This window comes from Microplitis demolitor, chromosome 3 (genome assembly GCF_026212275.2).
Source record: "Microplitis demolitor isolate Queensland-Clemson2020A chromosome 3, iyMicDemo2.1a, whole genome shotgun sequence".
Taxonomy (NCBI): domain Eukaryota; kingdom Metazoa; phylum Arthropoda; class Insecta; order Hymenoptera; family Braconidae; genus Microplitis; species Microplitis demolitor.
In genome coordinates, this window is record NC_068547.1 from 6,615,499 (window position 1) to 6,630,358 (window position 14,860).

Genomic DNA, 14,860 nt, shown 5'->3' on the forward strand with positions numbered 1-14,860 from the left:
TTATGCTGTATCAATACTTACTACGCGCGAGATACTTACCAATAAGATTTATTAACAATTACTTCCATACATTATAATAGTTGTGATGCGGCATAATAATTTTTCATAAGAGTATAATAATTTTTTGGGTGCTTTCTTTCCTGTTTTAAGTTTGGTCGACAGCATAGTAAAAATTAGCAGCGTTTCAGCCAACATTTTTTTCCGGGTCTTTTCCACAAAAAAATATGATTTATTCAAAAGTTTATATATGTATATATCCCATATACATATGTCCATTTATGTATATATGAGATATAACACACTTTGTCACTCGGATGCTAGCCACAATTTCCAACGAACCGCGATCAAACTTGACATACTTATTCTTTGGGTGTTTATCTTGTTCGAGTTCGAAAATGAGTCCATTCGGTCGATAAGTTCAGAAGTAGTGAATGATTGAAAATTTTTTTATTTTCTTAAAAATCCACCATATGGACCAATACAAAAGTTAGACTTCTATGAAATTTGAAATCTACTAAAAAAATTACTTTAGATAAATTTTAATTACTTTGATTGACGTGTGGCGTCGCTCATGACAGAAGGAAAGACAAGGATATTAACTAACCAAACTGTCAAATCTTAAATTAATTTATTAATTACAATTAAATGACAAGGATTTAAACGATAATGTTTGACAGAACTGTATTTTAGAATAGTATAAAATTGAAGCAAAAATAATTAAGTCAATTAATTGCGTATTTCAGATATAATTGTGTTTTCACACACCAGCGTACACAAATTAACTCACCCCGAAATTCAGCACCAAATTGATTAATTTTTTTGCCAATACTAAAGTAAATCGGGTTTAAAATGCACTAGTACTTTCTAAAAATTTTCAATGCACTACTGTGCTTTTAATTCCATTTTAATAGACTATAAATTGTGAATTGGATTTAAAGTATCGGTGAAAAATTTTTGAGATAATATTTAGTACATTTATCACGCGCCGCATTTGAAGTAGGCAACGCAGTTATAAAAATTACATTTCTACGTGAATTATCGGAGTTTTATAATTTTTAAATGAATTATTAAACTTTTTTGCATATATTAATTAAAATTTAATAGCTTTTTTCTTTTATAAAATTGTAGCAGAGTAAATATGAATCAATATTTAAATGTTACATTATTATGAATTTTAAATTTTGCTGGAAATTTATTTATATGGTAATATTTAGCCACTAATAGGCTTTTAATTTAATATTCAAATGATGTGTTAGGATTAAAAAGCAAAAAAAAAAACTCCATTTAAATTAAATTCATATTGTCGTATGTATTTAATGTTTAATTTAATTTAATTTAACTAAGCAATTTAAAATATTCAGATTTTTATTACCTAAATCACTTTTAATGAATAATTTTTCCGTGAAAAATAATTAAAATTGTAAATATCTCCAACGCGCACACTCACACTCGAGTTGCCTATTCTCATTCTTTTTTTTTCCTTCCTCTTTTTTTTTCAAATTTTTTTTTACTCTTTCATTGAGCACTAACTATAGGATTAAGTGCCCTCATGAAGACTCTACACACGCTCAGGCTCTCGCTCACCCTCGTGTGACGTCGCAGTGTGCTGCGAGGTGGAAGGAAAAAAAAAAGGACGGATATCCGTTAAGTTTTCGCTTCTGTAAGGGTTGAATGTTAAAGGGCAAAAATTTAAGGGTTAATGCATTTTATCTCTAACAGGTGGATATTATAAATAATTATATATTTTTTGTCAACAATTTATCTCAAATATAAAATAATAATTAAAAATTAATTACTAAAGTGCGCAAGAAAAAAAGACATCTTAAATACTAAATAGAATATTATTTTCTCTTTTTTTTTTCATTTAAATTTTAATTTTATTACTATCAAATTTTTATTTTTATTGCTGTATTTCGATAAAAATTCAATGACCGTATTGTGATCACGCTGGAGAGGATTTTTATTGCTAACACAACGCTGTGTATTAAAAGTACACAACACATCATTCTATATGTATATATAGACATGTATATGTAGATGAGTTTGTACGTGAACAGAAAATGGTAATTGGCAATTATCAAGCGTTACTGAAATTACGGCAATTTCATTTTCCGAGTATTCTAACTGTTTTGATATCAACGTTAAACTTTCTGAGGTAGTATTCTAAAAAAAAAAAAACCGTTTTGTCGAGTTCACTAAATGGAGTGAAAAAAATGTCCACTTTTTTTTTTTTTTTTTTTTTTTCTTAAATATTCAAATGTAACATTTTTATACTCGTCAAAATAAATTTCATATGGATGTTTTAAATAACAAAAATTATTCATGAGTAAATAGACGTAACATATAAAAATATAAAAGCTTTAAAACGAAAAAATAAAAAAAATGGATATAAATATTAGTGTCATTTATTCAGTACGATTCATGTTGTCGAATCTAAAACTAAAGCTAAAAACTACAAGACTAGTAAAGCTTTAGTTTCTGTTTTATATTTTACTATTCGTAGATCGTAGAAGCGTTGAAGAAGGGCGTTCCCCTATTTCTACCCTTGTATTGTTGTGTACACACGTATATATATGTTGTATATGTGCGCAGCATTCGCATTTCCCATATTGTTTTGTAATGACCGAGAAACCTAAAGACTAAAATTACGTAAAGTTCAAATTTATAAATGTCAAATTTATCTTTTCTATTTTCTTTATCCCTAAATCGTTTATCATTTAAATATCTTTGCATTTATTCACATTGCTTGCACCAGCATACATCAGATATAAATATATATTTATACCCATATATAAATACTTGAATAAATAGATCTGCGGACATCTATTGATGGTAAAGGAAAATAATAAATGGTTTTTGAAAATAAAAATGAATAAATAAATATTAATCAATAGCTACTTGTAAATAAATAAACAAACGTTATTTAATGAAATATTCAAATAAATATGAAACCCTATGCTTCGTTTTCTCCCGATTCAACATGAAAAAATAAAATAAAATAAACTAAAACTTTAGCAATGCAAATGTGACGTTCAATTATTGGAGAAAACGCCTCTTGTATTTTATTTTCCTCAACTCCATTTGGTGGTACGTTCTTCGTATATGCCCCCAAGGCGTAAAAAAAAATATAAAATAACGAAAAAGTAGAAAAAAAAAATTAGCATTAAAATATAAATATAAAAACTCAAGAAATAAAAGAAAATGATAAGAAAAAAAATATATATATATATTACGAACGCGCCCTTAATATATACATATATACACGTTGCCAAGTAGCCCGTTTACTTTTTCTGCGGGAAAAGTGAATGGCAATTATTTTTCATAAAAGTTAGTATATATAAGGAAGAAAAAAAATAAGTCTTGCAAACCTCAAAGTATACTCTCGTCCGGTAAAAAAAAGTTTTTCCTTAGAGCTGCTCTCGAACCCAAAAGTTTTTCCACATTTTTATTATTATTATTATTTTTTTTTTTTTTTTCATACAGTTATAGTTGAGTATAGTTGAGAAAAAAAAATCTACTCTTAAGTCTCGAGCAAGACATCAGGTTTCACACGCAATACAAAATCCCCTCATAACTATACTACCCCATATCGCTATTCTCTTTTACCCTCTGTTCTGAATCAGAAGCCGTGAATACACCAGTACCATACCTAAATACAAATATGTATACATATATATTGTATTAAATAGTGAGTATGTAGTCTAGTCTTGTTGCATCATATCTCCATACATCGCTTGCATTTGCGTTGCCTCAAAGGATTTTACTTTGCGTACGTGCTATAAGCGGTATTCCCTGTATAACGTCGTCTCTATGTCTACATCTACATCTACGACTACGTCTACGTCGCCGTCTGTGATAGTCGTTGTCGTAGACATGGTATAGTAGTGGGTGTGTTGAATTATACAAGCGATAAATACACAACGCCGGAAGGGAACACTCCGACGTTCGTGCATCTACATATGATTTCCGATCACGTATGCTAGAAAATTTGTTGATACGGTTGAGTTAACCCTTATCTAAAGATAAAGAGAAAGAGCAACAGAGATGCAATGAAATGTATATATGTAAGGATGAGAGAAGACTAATTAGCACAAACCTCGTGTCTACGTCCGCAAGTTAATGAGGGATGAAAAGAGAAAGATGGCGGACCAGGTGAACCGTATATTATTTCAATGTAAATTGCGACTGCAACCATGAACCCAACATAGCCTGACACATAGTTCCATGTATACTTTTTCATTTAATATTTATATGTATGTATAATATAAATGTTTTTGTGCTGTAGTTCACTTTATCTTTGTTATTCCAATAATCAATCAGACTAATTTTCAATACTCGTTTTTTCGCAATGTATCGATAACTTTCTGATGCCAATTAATTTGTTAAATATTTTTATACTAGTTATTTTAGTTATTCATCTAAAAAAAACAAAATAAAATATTGCCAAGTGTATTTTTTTTTTTCAACATAATTTTTTAGAGTACAATAATAGAACATTAATTTTTATTTTAATTTAATGCTCTCTTAAATTTGAAGTAGTGAAAATAGGTACTATTTACTGTTTACTAGTAAAAACTATGTCACTAATTCAAATAGTAGTATACGTTATACTGCCAAATAGTGATTGTCATGTGATTTTATGTACTTAAAGATCGAAACGTTTTTCGTAGAATGAAAATAAAAACCAAGGTAAAAGCCTCTATACCCGCTCAGTACCATTAGTCACTCACTTTAACTGTTTAAGGCGTTTTTTTAAATTTAAAAAAAAAATTACAACTAAAACTATTAGTATTGATAAATAATTATTTGTGAATCCAAATATATTAAAATATGATGTATTAAATTATTTTATAATAGATTATAAATTTAAATTAAATGACTGTTTTCAAAATCGCGCATAGCCGGGCATTTTTTACTTTAACGTTCATACGTCAGATTAAATTTAGGTTACGTTAAATTTTTTAAGAATTGTTATAACTATATCTTATTAAATACATTTTTTAAATTCATGAAATTTTATATTATGAAAGAATAAAGTAATATAATTTATAAATTATTTGTCCAATTCAATAAACTTATCATAGTTTAATTGATATTGTCTTTGAGCGACTATAGGGCCATGTGTTGATTGAGTAATGGTACATGACAAATTTAGTGAGCGAATATGGGTACACTCAAGGACCTTAATTAAGAAAATTAATATTAATTAATTATCAACATTATTTTTCAAACTAAAATTTTATTCTAATACTCTAAACTTCAAAAAATAACTATAAAAAAAAATATGGTTTTTCATTTTATTTATTGATTTATATTGAGTGATTTAATCTCACTCCAATGAAAAGTGAGCGGGTATAGGGGCTTTTACCTTAAATGAAAAGTGAAAAATCTACTGGATCTAGATTTCTTAAATGTTTCGCATGTCAGCCGAAAATTGCAGACCACTCCCACCTACTTAAGTCACTTTTAGAGTAAAATCACATAAATTATTTTCATTTTCGTTGCGTCAAAAATGTTCCAATTCTGAGGTACATGTGATTTTCACTAATTGGTTTTTAGAGAGTGGATTTAGATAAAAAAGTATATAGTTCTAAAATTTACTGAATGAGACAGTAATTTTGTGATCGTTTAATTATAAAATATAATTATAAGTTAATGAAACAAACGAAGATAAAAACACAAAAGTAAATGAATGGAATTTATGTATAAAGCGGCTTAACTAATACTTGCATAGGGTGAAAAAAATAAATAAAATAAAAAGAGCAAAGAGATGAGAGCTTTTGCTGTTGAGCTCGTTAAGAAAATGCGAAGAGAGGATCGAGCCATCTTTTTCACTGAGAAAGCGTAGAGAAATATATATATCTATATCACTAGTAAAAAATAAATGGAGAAAGAGAAAACTCGATTGGCAAAGGTAAAAAAAATGAAAAAAATGGTATATATATACGAGCGATTCCGTCTTACGCTCTGTTGAACCGTCTTTTTCATTATTTACTATATGTTCTCGAGGATTGGTCATAATAGAAATTTTTTATTGAAAAATAATACGACGATTAAAGTCTGTAAAAGTAAATAGAAATAATAATAACAATAGATATAATATTAAATAATTATAAAAATAAATCTAGTTACTAACTATAACAATAGTGATAATAATAATAATAATAATGTAATGAAAAAGTAATAATTCAGACACTTTTTGATAATTACAGAAGTTCGAGTGGCCAAGGAGGTGGAGTTGGCGAAGGTCTACAGAGGGTTGAAACTCAAAGAAGAAATAAGTTTGGAGAAAATAAGTACTGTGAGTTACGTAAGAAGGATAGGATACTATTGGTTATAGGAAATACTTATTGGCAGTCTGGGGTCTCGGGGGAGAACATAGCTGGCGTTTGACATTTAAGCGTAGTTGCTGATGTCCGCCACGAGACCTGTCACTGTAGCTCCTGGACGGTGCTCGCGGCCACGAGACACACCGGGTTCGACAACTATAAACTTTAAAAACAATCACGCTGTATCGTCAACAGAGTCAAGGCTGCTGCCGCCATTGCTGGGGCCGTGCCACAGCTATTATTGGTTAATTACAACTATAATATCCCCAACATTATTTAAATTATTTAATAATAATAATTATCACGAAGTACAGTCGCTGACATACTTGAATTGCATACGATACGACTCTGAATGTCTTCGCACATCCAAAAGTCGTGCGTGGTAAGAATTATTATTTTTATTATCATTATTATTTTATTGTTTGTTTTAATCCTTTTAATATTTTTTTACTTTATTTTTACTCTTAGGTAAAAAAAATAATTGCCAAAGTGAAGAGAGATTTTACATTTTTTTTTGCTTTCAGAAAAAAATAAAAATAGATGAAAAGAGAATGAGAAGTAGGGAGGAAAAAAAAAGTGAGAAAAAAAGTAAACAGGAAAATAGAGAAAAGGACGTTGAGAATTGCCGAATTTACCGAGTTGGCAAACGTCGTAGTTTCCAAACGTAAACGGGCGGGCTCTCGACAAGCCCAAGACGAAAAGTCTTATGTTTAGTAAAACTTTCAGAATGAGAAAAGTTACCGAAAAGTCCGGTTGGTTTTACTGCAGACGTCTGAGACAACGGCTTTGATGATTCTGATGATTGTGATTATCACGATGATGATAATAATACATCTTATATATTTCTTTCCTCACTTTTGTTTCCTCTCATACTTAACTCACGCTCTTTTTATTTAAATCTTGCTATTTTTTATTATTTTTATAATCCTAGTACTTGGATCTTAGCGTAAGATCTGACAACTCGAGTGTGTGTCAAGCACAAAACAGAAGGGAAAAATAATAAATTTAGTTTTTTCCCTCAACTCAGTTAAATCCCTTCATTCATATTGACACTTTTCAGTTGACGCAATATCCAACCTGAAGAACAAATTTACACATCTTTTATTTTTATTTTTTATAAAATTTTTTCTTGTTACTTCCTGCTGTAAAAAGATGGTACACCACACACACAAAAGTACACATACATCACACGAGTACTCTAAAATCGTTGGTTATTTTCTTTTGTAAATTTTAAATTGCCCCGGGCTTTAAGCAAGTCCAAACTGTCATTCAAACATTTATTATTTTATTTTATTTTTTGTCATTATTATTATCCTATTATTTTATACTTTTAGTCTCTGGTGAACTATTGAATTATTCTCAAGTTAATTTTAAAAAAATGATAAAGAAAATACGAAATGAAAAGAAAAAATTAATATAAAGAAAAGCGTACTGCCTGAGTTATACTTAAAAGAATATTTTAAATTACATTAAATCGAATCGAATACGCATCGATGTATTGAGTGAATTGAAAAAAAAAAAAAATGAATGAGTTAAAGTCTGTTCTAGATAAAAGATAAATGGGTTAGGAAAAAGTAAAAACCAAATAAATGTCACCCTATTTATCATTAGAATGATGTCGACTTTTTTTCAAAATTTATTTATTTTAACTCATTCCTGTTACTGTTATTTTGTTGAATGTTGAAAAACTCTTGTCGCTTCAATCTTAAAAATTTAGTCTATGTTTTTTTATAGCGTAATCTCACTAAAGGATCGGACAGCACATACAATGGATTATCATGGTAAAATAAGAAGGCAGCATTTACACCGCAAGAAAATAACTACGTACACAAAACAATCATCATTATAATGGTCCCATTTGTCGCGGTAGGCATTAATATATTTTTTGTTTTCTTCTGTTTGTTTTTATTTTTTATTTTTCTATAAATCCTTTATTTGTTATATAAATTTCAAAATTATTATTTTACATAAAAACTATCATTACTACTACTGCAACAAGAGCGACATCAAGAGTAATAATAAAATAATTAGAATAGAATAATAATTATATTATATTATAAATATCTTACGGTTTAGTTTAAATAAGTTTGTAATAGATATAAATTTAAAAAACCCATTGAAAATAATTACAAAGTCAACGAAGCTTAAATTTGTGAGCATCTGAAATTCGTATTTTCAAAGTTGTCAACTAAAGCATGAGTTGTATAAGTTGGGTGAGCAGTCGTAAGCATTGAATACGACAAACAGTAAACACTAGTTCCGGCAATTCTACTCTCATCTCAACAAATTTTCTTATCTCTTACTCTCTCAAGCTTCTCAATCCATGTTTTCCTTTACTTTCATATAATGTAATACCTCTCTCAGTACACAACACACACACACACACACACATATATATATATATATATATATATATATATATATATATATATTTATATATATATCTATATACATACGTACTCAGCAAATTGTACAGAGTACATACTCCACACTGTCTTTACTGTTTAGCATTACTCTCTTGTTCACCCGCGACTCAATAATGTACCACTGAGTTATTCCTGAGATATGTATTTGGCTGGTTAAAATATACTGTTCTCTTCAATTATTATCGTTTAATATACTGGTCACAAAAATTAAGGGATATAAAAAAAATTCAAAATTTTTGAGTGATTTTCAACATGCTGTAACTTGGTAAAAATGGTCGTAGAGTAAAAAAAAAAAAAGGAAATTGTAGCCTCAAGTTTCTAGTTTTGAGATCTGGATTTCAAATTTTGTTATCATGTACGGTTCCAGAGTAGGCCAAAATGGACATTTTTGCTTTGATCAATGATAACTCGGCGCCAAATCGTCGTAGAGACTTTTTGAGGGTGGCAAATTAAAGGGCATAAAATTTCCTAAAAGAGTCATAAGGTCAGATTATCAAAAAAAATGTATTGAAGCCCATAGACTTTCTTGAAGATGAGCTAAAATTTGAAAATTTTTTTTTGCGTCGGTTTTCTTAGGATTACTCCGGAACCGTGCATGATAACGAAATTAAAAGTTTATAACTCAAAACTAGAAACTTGAGGCTACAATTTGCTTTTTTTATTTTTACTCTACGACCATTTTTACCGAGTTACATCATGTTGAAAATCACTCAAAAATTTTGAATTTTTTTTATATCCCTTAATTTTCGTGACCAACGTAAAAGACTACTGATGCCTTGTATCTTTTTCTAATTGCTGTATTTTATATAGATAAATATACGGACTAGTGTGTGTTTGCAACAACTGTAAAGCCACCTACGAATCTTGATTATGATGGTTTCGGTGTGTATCGATTATCGATTAGTAAAGTGTACTCGGTTATTCATACTATTCCAATAATGGCTATCTCGACGCTTTGCAATGTGCAACGTCTATAAATTCCCTTCCTATCCCTTCTTTTAGTTTATACTCCGGTCAAGATTGCACCAATAAATTATATTATTTCAACGTCCGATTCCTTTTTATTATTTTTATTATTATTTATTATTATTTCGTTGAATTTATTTTTTATTTTTATCGCATTTTTTATTTATTTACAAAGCTCATTGTTAATGCACTTCTTGTTGCTATTCACCGCTGACTTTTTTTTTTACAAAAATATTTTATGTTGATAGTTATTCAATTTGGTATTGAGGAAAAATGAAAAATTAAAAAATGCTTTCTGCGCTGTAGAAAAACTTGTGGTAATATCAATCATTTTTATTAATTCTTTATATATATATATATACATATATTTTTTTTTTTATTTTAATTGTCTTTTAATCTATATTCCAATAAAATATACATTTCTTTTTATTGCAAAGCGTTTAAAGATCAAAGTTAAGTAACGAGTCACTGAAAAATAAAAGTTTTATTTTTATCAAAAAAATTCAACTCAGTTTAATACTTTTTTTTTTTTTTTTTAATTATACTAAATGTTCTAAGTAATTAAATCCGTGCTTGTAAATTTCATAAAATATTTTTAATTTACCTCAGTATAATTACGAATTTTTTAATAAAACTCTTCATATTGAAATAATTATTTAAATTCCATGGAAATATTTATTAAATATAAATAATATTTAATATTAATTACTAGCATTTGTAAATTATTATAACAATAATAACGAATATAAATTCATCATCCGCATTAATATTAAATCCACGTATTTTGATATTAATTAATATTATGATTCATAATACCACAAGGTTTTTATTTTTTATTGTCAATGTAAATCCCTCGTGTATCTGCAAATATGCTGAAAATTCATGGACCAATGTACATACGTACATATATATACATATACACGTATACAAATATACTATTCATACAATTCATACTGAAAATAGTTCACCAGAATATTTTTATCAGAGATAACAGTTGAGTTAGTTATGAATAAAAAAAAAGGAGTTAAAAATGTTCATAAAAATTTTTTTATTCATAAAAAAAAAAAAAACAAGTTTATCTGTATTTTTATTTCAATAATTTCATTGGAAAAATTCTTTTAAATTAACCAGTATTATTTATTTTATATTAAAAGTTTTAAATTTAATTAAATCACAAAGCAAATTACTAGGGCAATAAAAATAATATTCATTTTAATAAATGAGAGTTTATATTCGTCTATTTATATATATAAGACCCGAAGCTCTACAAGCACACAAATATTATTATAACTAAATTAATATTTTATCAGTCATTAATTAAATTACGACAATTAATAATAACTTTTAATTACGATCTTGATAATATATATATATATATATATATCGATCAACTATAAAACAAATAATATCTGCGCAGAAGTATAAATATTGTAACTACAGATTCACAGACTCCAATTTCTTTTTTTTTTCTTTTATATCGTACTCGAGAATCGATATACAAATAAACATATTAATTAAATGTAAACAGTATATAAATATGCATAATTTAATTATAATTAAAAATAATATTTTTTTTACGTTGCATTGCGTAATTTTTCGTTGAATTTTATTATCATATTATCCAGTATTATAATATCTCATTACAGCGTAATGTATACATATATATATATACATTCAAATTGATATACTATCAAATGTATACTTAATAATAATATTATAAGGATAATGACAATATTTATGTTACAGAATTTTTAAATATATATGTATAAAATAATATAATACTTATTGACAATTTATAAATGATTCAATGGATACATATAAAATTATTTCCAATAGTTCAGTCTTAATATCGTTATATTTCAGGTCAGGAAATTCTGTGGTTGACGTGAATGTTATTCCGGTAGACAACACACTGCACCAAATAATACTGATTGCAATAGACGACTGAGTATATAGAGTATACTATATATATATATACATACATACATACATACATACATACATAATATATATATATATATATATATATATATATACTTGGTAAACTCGCGATATGACATATTTAGATATCAATCATGTCATCTAAATTACAATTTATCCGATAATATTTTCATTAATAACAATATTATTATTATTATTATTATCATAATTAATTTTTTTTTAATTTTTATCATAGCTAATAAAAAGTCACGAGCCAATTTTAAATGAATCAGATCATTAGTGATAAAGTTATCAAATTCAAGGCAGATTAAATAGGAAATATTATTATCATTATTATTATTATTAATAATAGAATAATTGATAATTCATATATATTAAATTTTTATGAAATAATAAATTATTTTATATTTATGCAAGCTTAATTATTATTTTAATACTTGCACCGCATATTGAGTATTTTATTAATAATTAATTACACAAAAATTTACATTACGAATGTAATTAATTAAATAATACAAGCATTTTAAATTGATTATCCAGCATGATGCTGTATCACTTGTTTTAATTCAGTAAAGTGGTTGCTTATTTTATTTTATTTCATTTTATCTTTGTTTTTACGGTACAATACAATTAACAGTCAGAACACTTACAGTACGCATACTATTACTGATGGTTATTTTTTTTCAGGTGTTTATTTATGATGATTAATGTATTTAATTATTTATTTATATTATTTGTTGTAATATTTTTTTATTTATTTTTTTTTTTTCAGTGCTTTAAGGTAAAAGCCCCTATACCCGCTCAATATCATTAGTCGCTCACTTTAACTGTTCAACGCGTTTTTTTTATAATTTTTATAAAAAAAATTACAACTAAAAATGTTATTATTGATAAATAATTATTTGTGAATCTAAATATATTAAAATATCATGTATCAAATTATTTTATAATAGATTATAAATTTAAATTAAATGACTGTTTTCAAAATCGCGCATAGCCGGGCATTTTGTACTTTAGCGTTCATACGTCAGATTAAATTTAGGGTACATTAAATTTTTTAAGAATTGTTATAACTATATCTTATTAAATACATTTTTTAAATTCATGAAATTTTATATTATGAAAGAATAAAATAATATAATTTATAAATTATTTGTCCAATTTAATAAACTTATCATAGTTTAATTGATATTGTCTTTGAGCGACTATAGGGCCATGTGTTGATCGAGTAATGGTACATGACAACTTTTAGTGAGCGACTATGGGTACACTCAAGGACCTTATTTAAGAAAATTAATAATAATTAATTATCAACATTATTCTCCAAACTAAAATTTTATTCTAATACTCGAAACTTCGAAAAATAACTAAAAAAAAATATGGTTTTTCATTTTATTTACTAATTATTTCACTCCAATGGAAAGTCAGCAGCTATAGGGGCTTTTTACCTTACTCGATTAAAAAATTTATATTTTATAACCTGTATGTAAATAATAATATTAAATAATTAAATAAATTTATTTACAGGGGCTCGAAGCTACTTTAAGTGACAGCAAAAAAAAGTACGGCGACAAGGTGGGTGCACTTCTGTCTGCCTGGGAGCATGTCACCAACTTCATTTCTACGGCAAGCCCAGAGGCCACCCAGTCTCTTATAGAATGGGTCCACAAGTAAGTTTTATTTTATTTTATTTTAATTTATTTTATTTTATTTTATTTACAAGTTTATAAGTTTAGTAACGAGTCTATAACAATTTAAATCAACTTAAAGTATAATGAACAATATTTTTTTCTAACTTTTAGTAATAAATTTTAAATATTCATTTAAATTATTATTGATATCTTGGATAATTAATTTAGATTTTATCATTGTCTTAAGAGTTATATTAATACTTTAATTAATCTAATCAATTATCATACTAACTTCCGTTTAAATTTTATCATCAAAAACTTGTTTTTTCATTTAAATTTTATTTTCATCAAAATTTAATTAATTTTTTTTTTTTTTATTAACAAAAAAAAATGTAATAAATTTCTGTAAATTTCTGTCAGTAATTTATCTTTTGACAAACTCGAAAAAATTAATAGGTTTACTTTATCTCCTCATATTTTTATTTTTAATTTAAAAAAAAAAAGAAAAAACTAAAATAATTACCTCTATTAGTTATCGAGAAAAACGTACCATTAAATTTATAAAAAAATTCAACTTCCGGCATAAACTTCCTATACCCACATAAAATACACTTATTTAAGTCATTAATAAACATAAATATATATTTGGAAAACGTTTTTTACGACAATATGTTGAGAGTAAAAAAAAGTTCTTTAAATAATATATAAAATTGAATATTGATATAAATAAATAAATTTTTTTAGGCACACGTTGACATTGGTATTGCGCGGGGAGTGGCCAAAGCTGTCACCTGCTACAAAAACACACCTCAGCGTAACGTTGCAGAGGTGTGTGAGTCACCTGGTGCACCATCCGGTTGCGTCGAGGTGCACAGCCCTCGTCGCGTTGGTACACAATCCTTGGGCTCATCCAGCACTCGACCGAATACTCAATGGCCAACCAGATCCTGAACATGAAGAAGGTATACTTTATACTTTTATATTAAGCTCAACGATTATTCAATTATTTAACTGTACTATACCGCAATATTAATTTGTCACCACATTACACTTAATGACATTATAATTAGTGATATCTAGTGACTAAGTACTAAATATATAACTATACGTGCTTATCACTATTGTAAAGATAACATTGTATTTATATCGACCGAATTAATGATTAATCATTAACTATTAATTATTAATTACTGTACAGTCTATAGATTTATAAATTGTCGGGCAGTTAAGTATTCCAATGATACTTTGATCGGTAAAAGAAAAGTGTTTACAATTGTTCTTTTTATTGTTTTGATATTACCGCGTAAAAATAATTTGTTTCAAAAACATTCATGTCAGTGAAGTTCTGACATTGAGAAAATTCTGAACTTTAAGTTGGATATTTTTGAAACTTTTAAAATTAGAGAGCGAATAATTTTCAACTGCTGTAGGCTTTTCCCGCGCGATTTTTTTAATTTTTTGAGCAAAATTAATTTGTTTTGACAACTTTTTGGGTTTGAAGAACCTTAAAAAAAAAGGAATTGATTAGGAATTATGATCTACTACGACTCTTACCAGAGTTATTCAG

The 14,860-nt window shown here is 26.9% G+C and overlaps 1 protein-coding gene across 4 annotated transcripts in view; it reads left to right on the top strand.

Moving 5' to 3' along the window:
• Positions 1-14,860, top strand: part of LOC103568578 (serine-rich adhesin for platelets) — a 40,483-nt gene that overhangs the window by 13,736 nt on the left and 11,887 nt on the right. For 3 of the 4 annotated variants that reach the window (XM_053737785.1, XM_053737784.1, XM_053737786.1), the window contains 3 exons: positions 6,213-6,711; positions 13,190-13,332; positions 14,038-14,255. In XM_053737785.1, the coding sequence (XP_053593760.1) occupies positions 6,682-6,711; positions 13,190-13,332; positions 14,038-14,255 (391 nt within the window). In that variant the 5' untranslated portion in view covers positions 6,213-6,681. Of the gene's footprint in view, positions 1-6,212; positions 6,712-8,063; positions 8,196-13,189; positions 13,333-14,037; positions 14,256-14,860 lie in introns of all 4 variants that reach the window. The other variant, XM_053737787.1, reaches the window with a different exon arrangement.